The sequence below is a fragment of the Neovison vison genome, chromosome X (assembly GCF_020171115.1).
Source record: "Neovison vison isolate M4711 chromosome X, ASM_NN_V1, whole genome shotgun sequence".
NCBI classification, from domain to species: Eukaryota; Metazoa; Chordata; class Mammalia; order Carnivora; family Mustelidae; genus Neogale; species Neogale vison.
The window spans coordinates 62867687-62890224 of record NC_058105.1 but is presented as its reverse complement, the minus strand read 5'-3'; the positions used below and the strand labels follow the sequence as shown (position 1 = coordinate 62890224).

The window sequence follows — 22538 nt, the reverse complement described above, 5'->3', positions numbered from 1 at the left end:
GCTGTTATTTAATGCACCAAGCAGCCCACGTTTAAAATGTCAAAACATTACTTAAAAGTGACCCAAAGAATATCTGCAATGACTAAGGCAAAAAAAAAAAAAAAGCCTTAACTTTCTATGATAAGCACCCTACTTTTTCAAATAACAAATAGTAATATTACATTGCAAAGAAACAAAAAGGAAAGAACCAAGAGTTACATGTTAAAATCTCTGAAGCTGAATAATGGAAACTCCTTTCTTTCTTATTGTTAATTTATCTTCAGTACCTGAGTTAAAGCATAAAGCAGCAAGAGTGCAAGTGATTCCAAACAACTTGGAATTTTATTGTAAACATCCCATAAAGAATGGCAACAAATTAATCCAGTTTTTGTCTTTGAAGATAATTGCTTATAATGACTGGTAACTGCCAAACAAAACATCTTTTATAAACCAAGCCAGTTAGTTTACCTTTCTTTACTGAATTTTAGTTTAATGGACATTTTGTCCATATATAATGTCACATCAACTATTCACTCAATGACTTTCCATCTTAAAATTTTATGGATACTAAGAACAAACATAAGGTACAGTTTTGTTAATACTTTGTAAGGGATTACAAAAGACAAAGATGGTAAGTTACAGGACAAAGAAATAAATTACTGATTGCCATCACCACAGTATTGTTTAAAGAATTAACATTTCTAGTACTGCCTAATGTGTATCTGGTGACATATGTAAAAACACATTTCCCAACTGGGTTTCTAAATATTTTTGTATGGGATTTTAAAAGTCAATTACCAATGGTGATTACATGTATCAATAGTTTTATTTTTTAGAAAATACTTATCATGCTTTTTTTATATGTCAAAGTCTCATATTATAAATTTAATATAGGTATAAGAATAACAAATGGGCATACATATAAATAAACACACCTTAACTCTAAACTGCAGGGCCTTTCTACTGTACTTCTCCCATCAGTGAATCATAAATTGCCAGTCTTGTTGAAGTGTGTTAAATTAGGTGCAGTCTTTATTGCAGTAAGAGAAGTGAGGATAAAAGTAAGCAGGAATGATTGAAAAGAAAATAATCAAGGCTATATAAGAAATAAATTCTAGAAACTTGAGGGTAATTCATATTTCACAAAATATAGCACCATGAAAAAAATTAACTTTATACTAGAATTTAAACAAAACTTGGTAAACTTTGTAATTGAAATGCAGTATAGAAAATTTACTAAGAGATAAAAATTTTTAAAAAGCATGAAAATATTTTCACACTAATTTTTAAAATAAGCCTTAAAGTTATCATACTCTATTTTCAATAAAACTTTCATAAAGCCTCATGGTACCACAAAAATATTGGGGATGGGGTTAACATTTAAAACAGTGAATTTTAAATGTCAAAAGTTCTATTCCGTCCCCCAGAACTGAACTATATTCATTTTAGAACTCAGTATGTTAGTAATTGTCTAAAAGTTTGGATATCGAAGTAAACTGAAAATTATACAGGATGTAAGCTTCCTTCTTGTGGATGTGAAAATTCCAACTTTAAAGATAAGTACCAGTTGGTAAATGTGCATAAAATAATTCCCAAGATATATAAGCAAGTAATAAAGGTGTTTATCACTACCACAAACATACAAATTTTGAAAAATGCTCAAAAAGTTTCTTCAAAAACTAAGAAGTGACTGTCACATTTTTCTTTTCAATCACTCTGTTATTGTCTGATGACAACTTATAGGATTCCAACAAAACAATAAAATAGCAAATCACTCAAATTTCCTTCAAAGTATTACAAGGCCAAATTAGATATCTGAGCACACAGTTGTGCATTATGAGATTTATGAATTTTACTCAATTTCTTAGTCTCTGGGTGAAACAAAGTGCTATAAGAAGAATTCTAGCACAAGCCTGATCTCTGGGAAGGGAAACATGAAAAGAAACAAGTGTCAAAATAAAAAAAAAAAGATAGAGGGACACATATATCTAATAAAAGCCTAGTTTATCTAGAAGGCATAAAGAAATGGATGATGAAGCAGTATATATTCAGGCTAAGTGCTTTAAACAGAGGCAAAGACTGGTAGACTGTGAATACAGCTGTCTTTCATATAAAATATTGTTTTTATAATGTCTGAGACAAAGTGTGTCAAGTTGGGGAAAAGATCTACACGCACACGCACACGCGTGCACACACACATGCACACACACACACATTTAGTCATTAAGCTGACAGGCTAGTGAATGTTTTGGAAAGCATCCTATTGCTGGAAGAGTTAGACACAGCAATACAGAAGACACAATTCTGTTTTCATAAACAGAAACACATGCTAAGACCTTAAAGTTGGGAATTAAAAGATTATTAGCATTCATGAGAAATATTATAGGTCAGTGACTATTAATATCCAGCATAGGATTAGGTTTATACATATGTATGTTCTCATGGACCTAAATATAAGTTAATTTCTTAGCAATTCATTTAAGATTAAGACTTTTCTTCAAAATTTTCACTTCATTTCCTACTTGCTTTGCTATGCCTGAACCTGAAATTGTTTAAAGGTACTCTCAAAAATTAAAGTGTACGATATTCAATGTGATACAAATTACAGCACATTCACAGGAGGCGGCATTACAAACAAGCAAAGTATAAACTGGGGGAAGTGTTCAGATATAAAAGTAAAAATACTATCTTCCAAACTTTTATTTTCACACATATTAAAATAATTTGCATGCAAACAGAAAATAATCTGTTTGTTTTGTAATAAATGGTATATATGATCATCTAACATACCCTGGTGACTTTTAAATCCTAATAACTGAAATCAACATTATAGCAAAATGCTGTTCACTAGTATTTTCACAGTATTTCACTACATATAAAATGTGCTTAAAAATGTCTTCAGCCTTATTCTAATTATCTAAACCTAGAAAATCTTGACATATGGGAAATAAATGTGGCATTTTTATTTTTCAAAATAAATTATAAATAAAGCTTGAGATAGCTAAAATCACACAAACAGCGATTCTTCTACATTTGAAGGGGTCAGCTCTTCATAGAAGAATGTCAACTTAAAAATTTCACACTAAAATGATACACATAATACACATTTGAGTATATCCATGAATTTAAGTAGCTATGTTACTTTGATTAGCATAAGTCAAAGTGTTATTGATTCTAGGAAAACACAGGCACAAATTTAGTCCAAATGCCCATGAGACAAATAATTAAAATAGTGTATTTTAGTAAAAATCAAATGCAGAGTTTCAAATGTGAATGTTTTTGAATTTATAGTATGGTTAAAAGTGTCAGCTGAGTTTAACCAGCAGTAGTTTTGGTTTAGTGAAAAACAACAACAATAACAACAACAACACTACAACAACAAAAAAATCAGCTTGATCTACTTTCAGTAACAGAAGTTAGTGCCATTAACAATTCACAACAATACTTTCTTAAAGCCTGAACATCATTTCTACTGCAAGTGAAAATTGCTTAAAGTTGTTAGTACAGGAACAACCCCCCACCTGACCCAAACAAAAGAGCAAAGTTATGTGTGTACTCCTTCCTTTGCACTTAAGGATTTTCAGATGCATAAAATGACTGGAAACATGAAAAAAACACATTAGGTTAAGAAATATCCTGGGATTACTAGGCATACATTAAGAAGTTTCTTTTATCTCCAAAGTCTGATCTAAGTGCAACAAATCTGCTGTTATAATAACAGAGATTAATATTATCCCACTCACCAAAACAAATTACTGAATTTGAAATTTCTCAAATTTGAGGACTAAAATTCATCTTAGAACTCAAGCTCATTTACAGAATCATGTGCACTCTACTGCTGTAAACAAGATTGTAAGGGTTTTAAAGATTTTTTTAATATATAAAATAATGACTTGAATATCAGTGTGCATTGTAATGAGGTTCTTTTCTAAAAGATTATAATAGAAGAACCCTTTGGAATGGTATGAGCAAAACTTATTAAAATTGTCTCAAAATATTTGCTAGCCAAAACATTCCAATTCAAACTAGGTGCTTTGTTACATTTTAAAATTCAAATGAAAACCAATCACTCATAGCTGTTAAGTAGCAAGTGGTAGCAGAGATACATAAGCAGTAGACCAAGTCTACTTATACAAGTATGTACTAAGAAAAGCCTAAGGTACAGCATACTACACTTATGAAAGTTTGTTAATTACAACTATTAATTTGAGAGCCAATACAATTATTAACAACCTCTCAGCTTATAACATATGAGTATTCATTCCTACCAAGCTTGTTCTATTTTTTTTAGTCAGTAATGAAAAACAGCATCTATTTTCCTTAACATTTCCAGTAGTTGTAGTTAATAGAGGTAGCTGAGCTACTATTCAAAGAAGTTATTCTTTGTGGATGAGGATTTTTTCAAATGTTTAAGTTGTTCTTTAAACTACACAAGTTCTGTTAATGCAATAAAATATAATAGGAAAAAGAAAATGGATGCAAGTAACTTTTGCATTTGGCACCTTGTCTAGATTGATACCTCAAATACTCTTTTTTAATAAAGTTAATGCAAACATCAGGACACATCACAAAGATTTGCTACATATTTACAAGGCACCAACCCTTTCTCACCTATAACATGAATTAAGCAAATCAATGAAAAGCATATCAAGTTCCCCCCACCCCCAAAAAACTGTAGTATAAATATATACTTCAGTTCAGTACAATTCATGAAAGTTTGGCCTGGGAAGAGTAAAATAATCCAGATCGTTCTTACAATATAGAAACTGTAAACATTTAATAGCTGCCTATAGGATTGGTGTACTGTGCAAAAGTTATTATTACTGGGTACAAGAATCAAAATGGCAAAAACAAACTATATAAAACTCTGTAAGAAGGTGCTATACTTCTGTGATACAAAAGCAAAAGAGGGATATTCAATTGAGATAAAAATGTCATGCTACTCCTAAGAAGCTGAATGCTCCTTTAATGTAGTAAATCTGTAGTGTGTTTGTGATGTGTTGTGTGTGTGTGTGTGTGTCTATATGTGGGCAGAATTTTTTAAAATTTAAGGCCTAATGAGTAAGGCTTGTTTGAACAAATGAAGTGTGGAGATCAAAAGTCTTGAAACAAATGTATACTGGCGTAATGGAAAAGCACCAATGTGAAAGGAAGCAGAAGTCCCCACACAACTTGCTTTGTAGATTTCCTAGTAAATTCCCTGCAGTAGAAGGCCATTGAATTTTTTAAATTACTCTAAATTTATTAACTGTTAATAATTCCATCCCATGAGATGGCTAACCCTGGCTTTTTCTGTCATTTTACGCACTCTGCCTGATCTGGATGTACCAAGATTCAGAGGATCTTCAGTGGACACAAAATTGTCATTATCAGAATCATCATTATATAAAACAGTCCTCCTGCCTTGGTTTCTTGTTTTAATTCGAGGCAGTCTACTGAAACGTCCTGAAAACATTGTATCAAATTCATCATCTGCAATACGTGCACGTTTGGCTCTGGTGGATCCTCTAGAAGCACCTCTTCCTCCTCTCCCTCTCCCTCTCCCTCTAGTGGCACCTGCACCTCTTCCTCGACCTCCTCGTCCCCTGCCTCCTCTTCCTCGGCCTCCTCTACTCCATCTACCCCATCTTCCCCATCTGCCCCTTCCTCCTGTGCCTCTTGTCTTCCAGTTTCTTTTTCCATTGGCATATTGCTTTCTTAGTTTTCTTTTAGGCCTGGTTTGTATGAATTTGCTATAGTCATGGTCTCCATCTATGTAATCTTGATCTGTTCTGGAAGTTGATTCAGAATCAGAATCAGAACCACAGGTACTTTCAGAACTTAAACTGGATCCTAACTCTCCACTCTCTGAAGAGGACAAATGTGATTTCTCCTTTGTTTCTTTTTTCTCTTTCTCTTCTCTTCCCATGTTTTCATCTTCTTCTGATGCACTAAGTAGTTTTCTTTTGATTCCTGTCCGAGGCTCTCTGCCATCACCATTTGTAAGGGGTCCATCAAGGGAGTGATCTAAATGAAGATGAATAATTTTTTGAAGTTAAGCTTTGACATTGAGATAGTTATTTAAATTCAAAAGTAAAATAAAAATTCTATCTAATGGGGCGCCTGGGTGGCTCAGTGCGTTAAAGCCTCTGACTTCGGCTCAGGTCATGATCCCAGGGTGCTGGGATCGAGCCCTGCATGGGGCTCTCTGCTCAGCAGGGAGCCTGCTTCCCTCTCTCTCTGCCTGCCTCTCTGCCTACTTGGGATCTCTGTCTGCCAAATAAATAAATAAAATAAAAAAATACTTAGCACCCAAAGATAGATGGGGTAAAGTAATGGAGAATATTGGAATATAGATTTAAATCTGTTAAAAATGAAAGATGCTAATGTTCTGAGTTTTGTCTGATTGTGTTTTGGGGGGTGCAGGGAGGAGAGTATGGAGGGATAATAGGAGAAAGCTGGGCAGAAATTTCAAGGGCTTGAACTCTATATAAAGAATTATGTAAGAACATGTATCAGAATAATTTCATTCATTCAATGAATATTTACTGTTACCTACTATATTGCCGGAAGTTTTAAATGTGGCAATAATGAGACAAAGTCCTTGCTCTTTGAATTTATATTTTAGTGGGGAAAGCATGATAGACAATGAAATAAATTAAAAAAATATAATTTCAAGTAATGACACATGATATAAAGAAAAAAGAAAATAATATTAAAAAATCTCATGTGTATACATGGTGGATATTTTAGGTAAGAAAGACTTTCATGTAGAGGTAGTATCTGAGAAAAGAACTGAATGAAATAAGATCTGGGAAAAGAACATTCCATTGGAGGAAACAGAAACCCACTGTAACTGGAATGGAAATAAAAACAGAGTGGAAGGAGAGAACTGCCAGGGATGAAGGGTTTTAGAACAAGAAAATAACAGGATATGATTTGTATTTTTAAAAAAGCACTATGGTTCTTGTACATAGAACATACTATGGAAGGGATTAGAAGCAGAGACCAGTTTGGGAGACCACTGCAACTGTCTAGATAAGACATGATGAGGGATGTACCAAGAGAGGTGATGAGGAGTGATTATATTTGGAGTGATTCCTTCTAGAGGAGCCATCAGAACCAACCTTTTATTTTTAAAGTCTGAACTAATAGGAATTGCTGATGGATTGGATATCAAGTGGTAAGCACAGAATGAAGGTCAGCTCCAGGGTTTTATGGCCTGAGAAAATGGTTGAATGGTAAAGATATTTTGCCAAGTTGGAGAATACTGAAAGAGGAATAGGTTTAAGCAGTCTGGTAGGAAAAAAAATCAAGATTCCAGTTTTAAATACTATTAGAGTTCCAAGTAAAGACAATTAATAAAAAAAAAAGAAAAAGAAAAAAAGCAGGTATATATACCTGTCTAGTGATCAGGGCAGAGTCATTTAGAGGTAGAGATATAATTTTGGAAAATTTCAGTACGAGATAACATTTAGGGTCAAGAGAACTGAGGGTACTTACTAAGAGAACAAACAAAGAGAGAGAATGTGACCCATGACAGACTTGGGATATTCCAGCATCCAAAGATGAAGAACAAATGGCAAAGATAATTGAGAAGAACAACTAGTGAGGTAGGACAAAAAATAGGAGTGGACTGAAAAGCTTGGTAGGAGCAAAGATTAGGGTTGTATGTGAAGCAACACATACAAGTAACAAGTAACAAGTAACAAGATTAGTTTAACAGTCTAGAGATGTTATAGACTGGATTGTGTTCTCTCAAAAAAATATACATATTGGTTTTGAAGAAGATGGCAGTGGAGTAGGAGAACCCTAGGCTCATCTTGTCTCACAAACACAACAAAACCAATCAAATCATCCTAAATACAGCAGAAATCAATATGGAGACTGACAGAACAAACTCCACAACTGAAGGGAGAGAAGAGGCCTTATTAAATTTGGTAGGAAGTATGCAGATGTGACTTAGGAGAGAAAAGGATAATGGGCACTGCAGAGGGGAGGGAGCTGCAGTCACAGACCAGGGTGAGAAAGAGAGCAGAACACACAGGGGAATGCACAAGGAGAATATTTACCCAAAGCCACTGGCTTGGAACATGAGAGGGGCCGATTTTCATGAGTTCTTAAAACCAGTGAGGCTTAAAGCTCACAATTTTAAAGGTTAGTAGGGTTGGCTGGGACAAAGCCCTGAGGGCACTGCTGTGCTCTTGGAGGGAGAAGGCAGGCAAACAACCTGGGAACAGAACATGGAAAAAGCGATCTGAAGGATACCTGGGACATACAGGAGGGAGATTATTCAATCTCCTTGGAGGGCTTTCCTGAGAGGCAGCTTTCATATAGATGCCGCTCCAGAAACAAAGGAGTGGGCCAGAGCCATTTCCCTCCAGTAACCCTCAGCATAAACACAGAGCTACCAGTGGCAAACAGTGTAGCCCTGACAACAGCTAATTAACTTGCTTATACCAAGTCTCAAACCCCTGCACTGGGATTGCCCATCTTAGTCAAGTTTGCCTCAATCCCAGCAAGTGCACCCATCCCCCAGAATATCAGCACAAGCCCCTACCACACCATGTCTCTAAAGCCTGTTGCAGTTTAAAAGGTCATCAAGATTATCTGGGATAGAGCCTGGAGGGCATTGTACTTCTGGAGAGAAGGTAGGCAAAAAACAAAAAACAACAAAAAAAAACACACCTGAAGGTGTACAGTTTGAAAACAGAAAACTAGAAAATGCTTGGGGCACACAGGTGGGAGATTATTTGCTCTTCTCACAGTGCTTCCCTGAGAAGTAGCATTCATGGAGACTGCTCTCAGGGAACGAGAGCTGACTGGTACCATTTTTCTCCCCTGCTCCTCAGCATAAACAGAGCCAGCTGCAGGAAGCACCACAGCACATATACTGGCTGCCTAACATGGTTGCACTAAGTCCCACACCCCAGCTTTCTGATGAGACTGCCCTTCTCAGTCAAGCTTGCCCCAGTACCAGCATGGTGGGCTCCTCCCTCAGAAGATCAGCAGAAACCCCTGCCCAAACCATGTATCTCTACAAGAGTTTTACAGGGCTTCAGTTGGAGTAGAAATAGTATCAGGTCTCATTTGATAAGCAGACCAGAGCACAGTAGTTAAAGCTCACCACATTTTGGGCAAGGAACAAATACTGTACACTGCAAGCAAGGAGAGCCTCTGCAGGTGACTTAGGAGTGATCCTGTCCTTTAGCCTGAAGGACAGGGCAATCAAAACACAACAGCAGAGCATACAAAGAACATAGCAAAGAAAAATATCAGAAGTGACAGGTACTAGAAACTAAATGACTGTTTCTTCATAAAGCCATTAATTTCAGGTGCAGGAAACATACTGGTTTTCCTAACACACAGAAGAAGGCAGAAACCAAGACAAAATGCCGAGATGGAGGACTTCATCCCAAATGAAACAACAAGAAAAGATCACAGCCAGGGACCTAATTAAAGCAGATATAAGTAATATGCCTGGTCCAGAATTTAAAGCAGCAATCATATGGATACTCACTGGGCTTCAGAAAAGAATGGGAGACATCAAGAAGATACTTATCACAGAGATAAAAGAGTTAAAAAAAAACAGTCAGAAATGAACAGAGTCTCAGAAGAAGAAGAGATAAAAGGAGGCAGAAAATTTATTTCAAGAAGTAATAGCAGAAAACTTCCCTAATCTGGGAAAGAAAACAGACATCCAGGCCAGGAGAAAAGAGAACTCCCATCAAAACAAATCAGGCCAATACCAACACATATTGTAATTAAACTGGCAAAATCTAGTGATAGAGAAAAAAATCTTAATAGCAGCAACACTAAAGAAATCCTTAACTTACAAGGGAAGACCCATAAGGCTGGATGGAGATTTCTCAATAGGAACCTGGCAAGCCAACAGGAAGTGACATGATATATTCAATTTGCTGAATGGAAAAAATCTGCAGCAATGAACACTATCCAGTAAGGCTGTTACTCAGAACAGAGTTGACATAGAGATTCCCAGATAACCAAAAACTAAAAGAATATGTGACCATGAAACCAGCCCTGCAAGAAATATTAATGGGGAATCTTGGCATGGAAAGGAAGGACCAAAAGTGACAAAAACTAGAAAGGAACAGAGAAAATCTCCAGATACATTGACAAAACAAGTAATAAAATGGTACTAAATACATGTATATCAATGATTACTCTGAATGTAAAAGGACTAAACACTCCAATCAAAAGACACAGGCTGTCAGGAGGCAAAACAACAACAACAACAACAAAAACACAAAAACAAACAACATTAAAAAAAAAAACAGAACAAAACCAAAAAACCAAACAGACAAGAGCCATCTATATGCTGTCTATAAGAGAATGATTTTAGACTTAAAAACACCTGCAGATCTAAAGTGAGTGGATGGTGAAATATTTATGACACAAATGCATGTCAATAATTAGCTGGAGTAGCAATATTTATAACAGATAAACTAGATTTTAAAACAAAGACTGTAAGAAATGAAGAAGGCTATATATCATAATAAAGCAGACAATGCAAGTATTTATACACCTAATATGTGATCACCAAAGTATATATAACAATGAATAACAAACATAAGGAGATTAATAAGAACACAATAATAGGAGGGGGCATAAATACTCCATTTATATCGATGGACAGATAATATAAATAGAAAATCAACAAGGAAACAATGGCTTTGAGTGCCACACTGATTCAGATAGAGTTAACAAATATATTCAGAACACTCCATCCTAAAACAGCAGAATATGCAATCTTTTCAAGTGTACATGGGACATTCTCCAGAACAGATCACATCCTACATCACAAATCAGGCCTCAACAAATAACGATAATACTGAGATCACAATATGCATCTTTTCTGAATACAGTGCTATGAAACCTGTCAAGCACACAAAAAAATTGGAATGATCACAAATACATGAAGTTTAAACAACATGCTACTAAACAATTAATGGTTCAACTAGGATATTAAACAAAATGTATAAAAACAAATGAACATGAAAACACAAAACTACAATACAAAACATTTGGGATATAGCAGAAGCAGTCCTAAGAGGGAAGTCTATAGCAGTATAATGCCTACCTCAAAGCAAGAAAAATCTCAAAGAAACAACTTAACTTTACATCTAAAGGAGTGAGAAAAACAACAAATGAAGCTTAAAGCCAGATAAAGAAAGAAAATAATAAAGTTTAGAGCAGAAATAAATCATATAGAACAAAGAAAACAGTGTAACTGATCAATGAGCCAGGAGCTGGATCTCTGATAAATCAAGAAAACTGAGAAACCTCTAGGCAGGCTTAATCAAAAAGAAAAGAAAGGACCCAAATACATAAATTCACAAATGAGAGAGGAGAAATAACAACCAACATTACAAAAATACAAAAATTGTTAAGAGAATATAATAAAAAACTATAATTAAAAAATTGGACAACCTGAAAGAAATGGATTAATTCCTAGAAACATATAAACTACCAAAACTGAAACAATAAGAAATAGAAGACCTCAACAGAACAATAACCTGCAAAGAAACTGAATCAGTCATCAAAAATCTCTACAAATAAAAGCCAGGACCAGATGGTTTCATAGATGAATTTTATAACACATTTACAGAAGAGTTAATACCTATCCTCAATCTATTCCAAAAATAAGAAAGGAAAGAAAACTCAAATTCATTTGATGATACCAGCATTACCAAGATTCCATACATAACCAGAGGAAGACTCTACTAAAAAAGAGAACTGTAGGCCAATATTGATGAATATGGATGCAAAAATTCTCAATAAAATAGTAGCAAACTATTTTATACAATAATACATTAAATATATACAACAATAGATTAAATACAGTAGATTAAAAGAATGATTCACCACAATAATGGGATTTATTCTTGGGTTGCAAGAGTGGTTTAATATTTGCAAAACAATTAGCATGACACACAACATTAATAAAGGAAAGAATAAGAACCATATGATCATCACAATATATTCAGAAATAGTATTTAACAAAGTACAATATCATGATAAAAATGCTCAATGAAATAGGTTCAGAGGGAACATACATCAACATAATAAAGGTGATATATGAAAAACCCAGAGCTACTATCATTCTCATTGAGGGAAAAGCTGAGAGCTTTACCTCTAAGGTCAGGAACAAGACAGGGATGTCCACTCTCACTATGGTTATTTAACATAGTACTGGAAATCCTAGCCCTAGCAATCAGACAACAAAAAGTAATAAAAGGCATATGGATAAGCAAGGAAGAAGTAAAACTTTCACTATTTGCAGATGACATGGTATCACACATACTAAACCCAAAAGACTCCAGCAAAAAACTGCTAGAACTGATGAACAAATTTAGCAAAACTTCAGGACACAAAATCAATGTACAGAAATCTGTTGCATTTCTCTAAACCAATAATGAAGCAGCAGAAAGAAAAATTAAGAAAACAATCCCTTATGTAACTGCACCAAAACTATGATACTTAGGTATAAACATAACCAAAGAGTTGAAAGACCTGTCATCTAAAAACTATACATCACTGATGAAAGAAATTAAAGATAACACAAGGAAATGGAAAGACACTCCATACTTATGGAACATAAGAACAAATACTGTTAAAATGTCTTTATTACCCAAATCTATCTATATATTTAATGTAATCCCTATCAAAATATCAATAGCATTTTTCACAGAGCTAGAATTAATAACACTAAAATTTCTATGGACCTCAAAAGACCCCAGATAGGCAAAGCAATCTTGAAAAACAAAAGCAAAGTTGGAGGCATCAGAGTTCTGGAATTCAAGTTACACCACAAAGCTGTAATGATGAAAACAGTATGGTACTGGCACAAAAAGAGACACATAGATCAATGGAACAGAATAGAGAACCAGGAGAACCCACAATTATATGGGCAATTAATCTTCAACAAGGGGGGGAAAGAATATACAATGAGTAAAAGAAAATCTCTTAAAAAACGGTGCTGGTAAAACTGGACAGAGACATGAAAAATAATGAACCTGACTCACTTTCTTACACCAAACACAAAAGTAAATTCAAAATGGATGAAAAGACCTAAATGAAAGACAGGGAACCATTAACATCCTACAGGAGAACACAGGCAGTAGCCTCTTTGACATCGGCCATAGCAATTTCTTTCTAGATATATCTCCTGAGGCAAGGGAGATAAAAGCAAAAATAAACTACTGGGACTTCATCAAAATTAAAAGCTTCTGGGGGTGCCTGCGTGGCTCAGAGACAGACTAAGTAGAAAGGCACCTATAAAGTAACTGGACGGGGATGCCTGGGTGGCTCAGTCAGTTAAACACCTGCCTTCGTCTCAGGTCATGATCCCAGGGGTCATGATCCCAGGGTCCTGGGATTGAGTCCCACACTGGGCTCCCTCCTGCTTCTCCCTCTCTGTTGCTCCCCCTGCTTGTGCTCTCTCTCTCTCTCTCAAATGAATAAATAAATATCATTAACAAATAAAAATGAAAAACTTCTGCACAGCAAAGGAAACAATCAATAAAACTAAAAGGCAAACTACAGAATGGGATAATATATTTGTAAATGACATATCTGGTAAAGGTTTGGTATCCAAAATACATAAAGAAGTTATAAAATTCAACACCCAAAAAACAAATAATCCAATTTAAAACTGGACAGAAAAAAATAAATAAAACTGGACAGAAGACATGAATAGATATTTTCCAAAGGAGATATACAGATGGCCAATGAACACATGAAAAGATGTTCAACATCACTTATTATCAGGGAAATACAAATCAAAACTATAATAAGATATCACCGCACATCTGTCAGAATGGCTTAAAGCCAACCAGAGAGGAAACAACATATGTCTGTGAGGATGTGAAGAAAGGGGAATCTTCTTACACCACTGGATAGGAATGATAACTGAGGCACCCACTATGGGAGATAGTATGGAAGTTCCTCAAAAAGTTAAAAAACACAACTACCCTATGATCCAGCAATTGCACTACTAGGTATTTACTTAGAGAATACCAAAATACTAATTCAAATACATGCCCTCCCATGTTTATACCAATAGTATCTACAATAACCAAATTATGGAAAGAGCCCAGATGTCCATTGACAAATGAATGAATAAAGATGTGGTATACACAAACAATAGAATATTACTCATGCGATGGCATAAATGGAGCTAAAGAGTATTATGCTAAGTGAAATAAGTCAAAGAAAGATAAATACCATATAATTTCACTCATATGTGGACTTGAAGAAAGCAAACAAATGAGCACAGGGAAAAATAAAAAAAGAGCAAGAGAAGCAACCTAAGAAAAATAATTTTTTTAAAAAGATTTTATTTATTTATTTGACAGACAGAGATCACAAGTAGGCAGAGAGGCAGGCAGAGAGAGGGGGGAGGAAGCAGGCTCCCTGTGGAGCAGAGAGCCCGATGCGGGGCTCGATCCCAGGACCCTGGGATCATGACCTGAGCCGAAGGCAGAGGCTTTAACCCACTGAGCCACCCAGGTGCCCCAAGAAAAAGAATTTTAACTGTTGAGAACAAACTAATGGTTATCAGAGGAGAGGCTGGTGGGTGGTGGGTTAAATAGGTCATGGGGATTAAGGAGTGCACTTGTGTTGAGAACCAACTATTGTATGGAAGCATTGAACTTCTGTATTGTATACTTGATACTAATATAAAGCACTGTATGTTAACTAACTAGACTTTAAATAAAAACTTTGAAAAGTTATATATGCTAAAGTCCTATGCCCCAATGTGTCTGTATTTGGATCATATTCTATAAGGAAGTCATTAAAATTAAATGAAGTCTTAAGTGTAGGTGTTAAAGTACTAGAATTGTTGTCCTTAAAAGAAAAGGAAGAGAGCAGAGTTCACTCTCTCTTCCTGTCTGTGGATATACAATGAAAAAGTCATGTGATGACACATCAAGAAGTCAGCCATCAGCAAGCTAGGAACAGAGTCCTGACCAGATACTCAGCTGGCACCTTGATCTTAGACTTTGAGCCTCCAGAACTGTGAGGAAATAAATGTTTGTTGTACGTATATGAAAAAGTGCAAATCAAAACTTCAATGAGATATCACCTCTCACCTAACAGAACTGTTAAATTCAATAACACAAGAAACAACAGGTGTTGGCAAGAACATAGAGTAAGAGGAACACTCTTGCACCGTTTTTAGGAATGCAAACTGGTGCAGCCACTCTGAAAAATAGCATGGAAGTTCCTCAAAAAGTTAAAAATAGAACTACCATAGATCTACCATACCAATAGATCCAGCCATTGCACTACCAGGTATTTATCCAAAGAATACCAAAATATTAATTCAAAGGGATATATGCACTCTTACATTTATTGCAGCACTATTTACAACAGCCAAATTATGAAAAGAGCCCAATTGTCCATTGATACATGAATGGATAAAGAAGGTGCTGTGTGTGTGTCTGTGTGTGTGTGTGTGCACGCACGTGCGTGTAATGGAATATTCATCAGCCACAAAAAGTGAAATCTTGCATCCACCATGACATGGATAGAGCTAGAGGGTATATTGATATACAAAACAAGTCAGTCAAACATAAAGACCATATAATTTCACTCACACGTGGGATGTAAGAAACAAAATAAATGAGCAAAGGAAAAAAGAGATTAAAAAAAAACAGGAGACATTTTTAACTATGGAGAACAAACTGATGGTTACCAGAGGGTGAAGGATGGGTGAGATAGGTGAAGGGGATTTAAGAGTACACTTATCATGATGAACACTGAGTAATGTATAGAATTCTTGAATCACTACATTATATACCCAAAACTAATGTAACATTGTATGTTAACTATACTGAAATTAAAACAGAAAACTTCATATAAAAGAGAGAAAAAAAAGACAAGAGGAGAGATGAGTTTGGGAAGATGATGGAGTAGGAGGACCCTGAGCTCACCCTGTCCCATGTTTTCAGTAGATTATCATCCATGTCCAAGTCAATAAATGGGAGAGTGATCCAAAGATGGGAAGAACAAACTCCACAACTAAATACAGAGAAGAAGCTGCATCCGAAAGGTTAGGAATATCATAAATGTGGGGGAAGCTGCTAGAGGAGAGAGCTTTGTGAGTAGAGATGGCAGAGAAATGGGCCCTCACACCAAGGAGCTCACATAGGGAAGACTGCTCCCCCTAATGTTTGGCTTTGAAAACCACAGGGGCTGAATTCTTGTGTTTGTTTAACCACTGGGAATTGGGAGCCTGGAGCTTTAACAACACTGGACAACTTTGGAGGGTGAGTGATACCTGGCTAGCTGCCCTTAAAGAGATAGCAGCCTGCACCAGAAGGCAACATAAAAATGGCAGTTTACATAACCGTGGGGGCAAAAAGGAGACCTGTTCATACCAATTTTGGAGCATGTTGGGGGACTTCTCCAAAGACAAGAGAGCTGACAGGTGCTGTTTTCCTCCCCTGCTCTCTAGCATAAACAATGGGCCATGTGCACGAGGTGGAGCTGCACAGATACTTGCTATCTAACCACTAGCATTGCACCAAGCTCACAAGTTCTCCTGAGGATTTGCCCACTCCAAGGCTGCTGGCCTGGACCCTTGACTAAGGGTAAATTTTGTTAATATTGTGGGGACCCACACAGCCACCAGGTGCACAGCTGCCAAAGCACACCATGTCCAGCTGCCAAGCTCTGCCCTGTTGTCTGGCCATCCTGAGACACAGACATTGTGACACACCTAGCCACCCTGATGCACGGACCCAGCTGCTGTAGCACCTCAGGATTTTGACTTAAAACTAAAAATTAGTAGCCCAGCACAAATTCTGCTAACAATCCTGCCATGCCCCTACTTCCCTGGTGGGCATATCCCCCAGAGCTGGCCTGCCTGGTCCCACTAATACCACAGAGAGCAGGCACAGCCCAGAAAAAGCAGAGAGTCCGTTCAGATGACTGCATTGAAAGGGAAAGTGACTCGGACACGACAGCAAGGCATAAACAACACACAAAGGATACTCTCATGAAGGGACAGGTTCTGGTGAACAGGAGACTCTGCACTGAAGGTGCCCTTCTTCATAAAGTCACTACTTTTAAGAGCAAAAGACACAGATGACTTTCCTAATTCACAGACACAAAGAGAGGCACACAAAATGAAGATAAAGAGAAATTTATCCCAATTGAAAGAAGAGGACTAGGCCATGGCCAGAGACTGAAGTGAACTCTAAGTAACATGCTTGATAGAGAATTTAAAGAAACCATCATAAGGATCCTCACAGGACTTGAGAAAAAAGTGAAAGACAGAATTGAGAGCCTTAACACAGAGATAAGGAAGAACATAGGAGAGATAAAGGGTACGATAAACAAAATGAGAAACACTCTTGATGGAATGAAGAGAAAAACAGAAGAAGCAGAGGAACAAATGAGTAACCTAGAAGACACAATGACGTAAAGTATTAAAGCCGAACCAAAGACAGAGAAAAGAATACGCAAAATGAGAATAGGTATAAGGAACTCACTGACTTATCCCCAACAAGACCAACAAAAGCAGATCTATACTAAGACATATTGTAATTAAATTGGCAAAATACAGTGATAAAGAGAAATTTTTTAAGTCATCAAGACAAGATAGTAACATAGAAGGGAAAACCCCTAAGACTAGCAGGAGATTTTTCAACAGAAGGGAGTGGAATGATTATTCAAATTGTAGAACGGAAAAAATCTACAGCCAAGAGTACTCTATCTAGCAAGGGTATCATTCAGAAAAGAAGAAGAGGTAGAGTTCCCCTTTCAAGAACTAAAGGAGTTTATAACCATTAAACCAGCCCTACAAGAAATATTTAAGGGGACTCTGAGTCCCCTTAATAAGGGAGAGACCAAAAGTTACAATATAAAGGTAGGAAACATTAAAGCACTGAAGATGAATATTTCTGTGAAAACATCAGGAAAGGAACTCATAAGATAAAAGGATATATAACAACATGTATTTAAAGCATGGGGAGAGGAGTAAAGAATGAGTTCAACCTTAAGGATTACCAACTTAATATACACTCCTATATATACAAGAGGTTACATATAAATGTACTGGTAACCATATATTAAAAACCTCTAATAAATATGCAAAGAATAAAGAGAAATATATCACTAAAAAATCAGCAAAACATGAAAGAGAAAGACAAAAAAGGATCAGAGAAAATCTTCAGAAAACTACAAGTCTTAAAAATGTTACTAAATACATACCTATCTATAATTACTCTGAATGTAAATGGACTAAAAAATGTTAAAATCAAAATACATAGGGTAACAGAAAGGATTAAAAAAATGAGATCCATCTACAAGGTACCTATGATGAGATTCATTTTATGTGTTTATTTGCTTATTTATCTATATTTGGGGGGTTATTTCGTATTTTATTGGATTGATGTACATTTCACCATTTCTGAGACATAAAGGTAACATAGGACTAAGAATGTATAACGGGAAAGGGAGAGAGGACTTCCACAAATTTGACTAAACTAGAAAGGTACATAATTTTTGGGGTTGGAATATAGAGATAAACCTGCTCGAAACTGAAAGGAGGTCCTTGGTTTCTATCAAAAATCTTTTAAAGTCTCTATGAATACAAGGGCCAACTTATGGAAAAGTACCCAAATGGCACAAAAACCCATTAGGCAGGAGAAATGGGCAGGACAGAAGGATATGGGTTGCGGGGGCAGGTGATCTACAACATGGACGGACAGCTGGGTTGGAAGGCATGGCTCGGGCCCAGGAGCTGGAGGTAGGAGTAGGCTGTGAAGAAGTCTATAGACAGAGGTTAGTACATTCACCCAAAGCCTGGGCTTCCCAGTCAGTCTCCAGGATGCAGATGCTTTCCTCAAATAAGGGAGATTCATTTTAGACCTAAAGGTACATGCAAACTGAAATTAAAGGGATGGAGAAGTATCTATCATACAAATGTATGTCAAAAGAAAGCCAAAGTAGCGATACTTATAAAGAACAAACTAGTTTTAAAACAAAGACTGTAAGAAGAGACCAAGGACACCAGCTGATGAAGAGTTCAATAAGAATATAAAACAATTGTAAATATTTATACATCTAACATAGGAACAACCAAATATATACAATTAATAACAAACATAAAGCAACTAATAGATGATAATACAACAATAGTAGGGGACTTTAACAGCACATTTACATGAATGAACAGATCCTCTAAACAGAAAATCAATGAGGAAATAATGGCTTCGAATGACATATTGAAACAGATGGATTTAACACATATATTCAGAACATTCTATCCTAAGATAGCAGAATATACATTCTTTTCAGGTGTACATGGAACTATCTCCAGAATAGATGCTGCATTAGGCCACAAAAGAAGCCTAAACAAGTTCAAGAAGATCAAAGTCATACCATGCATCTTTTCTGACCATAATGCTGTGAAACTAGAAGTCAACTATAAGAAAAAAATGAGGAAAGACCACAAATATATGGAGGTCAAATAGAATGGTACTAAACAATGCATGGTCAACTAGGAAATTAAGAGGAAATAAAATATATATGGAAACAAATGAAAATGAAAACAGAATGGTCAAAAACCTTTGGAATGCAGCAAAACTGGTCCTAAGAGGGAGGGTAATAATAATATATGCCTACCTCAAGGTGAAAGAAAAATCTTAAACAATGTACCCTTATACCTAAAGGAGCTAGAAAAAGAAAAACAAAACCTATAGCCAGCAGAAAGAGAGAAACAGCAAAGATGAGAGGAAAAATAAATGATACAGAAACTAAAACAATAACAGAACAGATCAATAGAACCAGGAGCTGGTTGTTTGGAAAAAAAAAATCAATAAAATTAATAAATCTCTAGTTAGACTTAAGATGAAAAAAGGATAAAGGACTCAAGTAAATCACAACTAGAGAGGAGAAATAACACCCAATACGAGAGAAATACAAACAACCATAAGAGAACACTATGAAAAACTATATATACCAACAATATACCAACTGAACAACCCTGGAAGAAATGCGTACATGCTTAGAAACATATAAACTATCACAAGTGAAACATGAAGATATAGAAAATCTGGACACACTAAAACCAGCCAAGAAATTGAATCAGAAATCAGAAACAAGGACGAAACAAAAGTCCAGAGCCAGAAGGCTTCACAGGAGAATTCTACCAAACAGTTAACAAGCGTTAACACCCATTCACTTCTAACTACTTCAAAAAATAGAAAAGGAAGGAAAACTTCCAAATTCATTCTATGAGGCCAGCTTTACCCTGATACCAAAACTAGATAAAGATACCACTAATAATAGAATTACAAGCCAATACAATACCTTTGGTGAACATAGATGCAAAAATCCTCAACAAAATAGTAGCAAACTTAATCCAACAATAAATTAGAAGAATCATTCACCATGATCAGGTGGGTTTTATTTCTGGGTTGCAAAGGTAGTTCAACATTCACAAATTAATGTGATACATGACATCAATTAGAGAAAGGATAAGAACCATATGATTATTTCAAAAGACACAGAAAAAGCATTTGACAAAGTACAACATCCATTTATGATAAAAACCTTCAATAAAGTAGGATTCACGGGAACATACCTCAACTTCATAAAGGCCATATATGAAAAACCCACAAATAAAATCATCCTTAATATGGCAAAACTAAGAGCTTTTTCTCTAAGGTCAGGAACAAGAAAAGGATTGTCCACTCTCACCACTTTTATTCAACATAGTACTGGAAGTCCCAGACAAAGCCATCAGGTAACAAAATGAAATAAAATTCATCCAAATAATGAATACCGTTATACTGAAAATAAATAAATTAATTTAAAAAATTCATCAAAATAGGGAAGGAAGAAATAAAACTTTCACTATTTGCTAATGACATGATACTGTATACAGAAAACTTGAAAGACTCCACACACATACAAAACTGCCAGAACTTATAAACAAATTTAGTGAAGTCACAGGATAAAAACATCAATGTATAGAAATCTGCTTCATTTCTATATATCAATAATGAAGCAGCAGAAAGAAAAATTAAGAAAAAAATTTCACTTACAATTACTTAGGAATAAAACTAACCAAAGAGGTCAAAGACCTTGACTATAAAAACTACAAAATGCTGATGAAAGTAATTGAAGATGACACAAAGAAATGGAAAGACATTCTATGCTCATAGATTGAAAAAATAAGTATTATCAAAAAATCTGTAGTACCCAAAGCAATCTACAGATTTATTGGAATCCCAATCAAAATACCAACAGCCTTTTTTTACAGAACTAGAACAAACAATCCTAAAATTTGTTTGACAATGGAAAGACCCCAAATAGCCAAAGAAATCCTGATTAAAAAAAAAAAAAAAAAAAGCAAAGCTGGAGTCATCACAATTAGAGATTTCAAGTTATATTACAAAGCTCTAGTAATCAAAATAGTATGGCACTGGCACAAAAAAGACAAACAGAATAATGGAACAGAATAGAAAACCCAGAAATAATCCTACAGCTATATGGTGCTGAAAAGAAAAGTGGAAAGAAATATCCAATAGGAAAAAGACAATTTCTTCAACAACTGGTGTTGGGAAAACTGGATAGCAACATGCAAAAGGGTAAAAGTAGATCACTTTCTTGAAACACACATAAAAATAAAATCAAAATGGATTAAAGACCTAAATGTGAGACCTGAAACCATGAAAGTCCTAGAAGAAAACACAGGCAGTAACCTTTTTGACACTGGTTGTAGCAACTTCTTACTACATATGTCTCCTGAGAGAAGGAAAACAAAAGCAAAAAGGAACTATTGGGACTACATCAAAATAAAAAGCTTCTACACAATGAAGGAAATAATTAAGAAAACTACATGGCAACCTCCTGAATGGGAGAAGGTATTTTCAAGTATATCCAATAAAGAGTTAGTATCCAAAATATATAAAGAAGTTATAAAACTCAACACTCCAAAACAAATAATCTAATTAAGAAATGGGCAGAAGATATGAACAGACATTTCTTCAAGGAAGACATTGAGACATTCAGATGGCCAAAAGACACATGAAAAGATGTTCCTCGTCACTTACTGTGGAGGAAAATGCAAATCAAAACTATAATGAGATACCACATCACACCTGTCAGAATGTCTAAAATCACCAACACAAGAAACACAGGTGTTGGCGAAGTTGAGAATGGAACCCTCTTGCACTGCTGATGGGAATGCAATCTGGTATAGTCACTGTGAGAAACATTATGGTCCTCAAAAAGTTACAAATAGAACTACCTTATGATCCAGCAATCACACTACTGGGTATTTACCCAAAGAATAAAATACAAAGACATACATGCACTCCCATGTTTACAGCAGCATTATCAACCACAGCCAAGATATGGAAGGAGCCCAAGTATCCACTGAATAATAAAGGGATAAAGAAGATGTGGTACATGTACACAAATGTGCACGCACATGCATGAAAACACACACACACACGCACACACACAGTGGAATATTATTCAGCCATAAAAAGAATGAAATATTGCCATTTGCAATGACATGGATGGAGCTAGAAAGT

General features: G+C 35.6%; 1 protein-coding gene across 3 annotated transcripts in view; it reads right to left on the bottom strand.

Moving 5' to 3' along the window:
• Window positions 1–302: 302 nt before the first annotated feature.
• BRWD3 (bromodomain and WD repeat domain containing 3) overlaps window positions 303–22538 on the bottom strand; it is a 220690-nt gene continuing 198454 nt past the window's right edge. For all 3 annotated transcript variants that reach the window (XM_044235761.1, XM_044235763.1, XM_044235764.1), the window contains one exon: window positions 303–5985. In XM_044235761.1, coding sequence (XP_044091696.1) covers window positions 5231–5985 — 755 coding nt within the window. In that variant the 3' untranslated portion in view covers window positions 303–5230. The remainder of the gene's footprint in view (window positions 5986–22538) is intronic.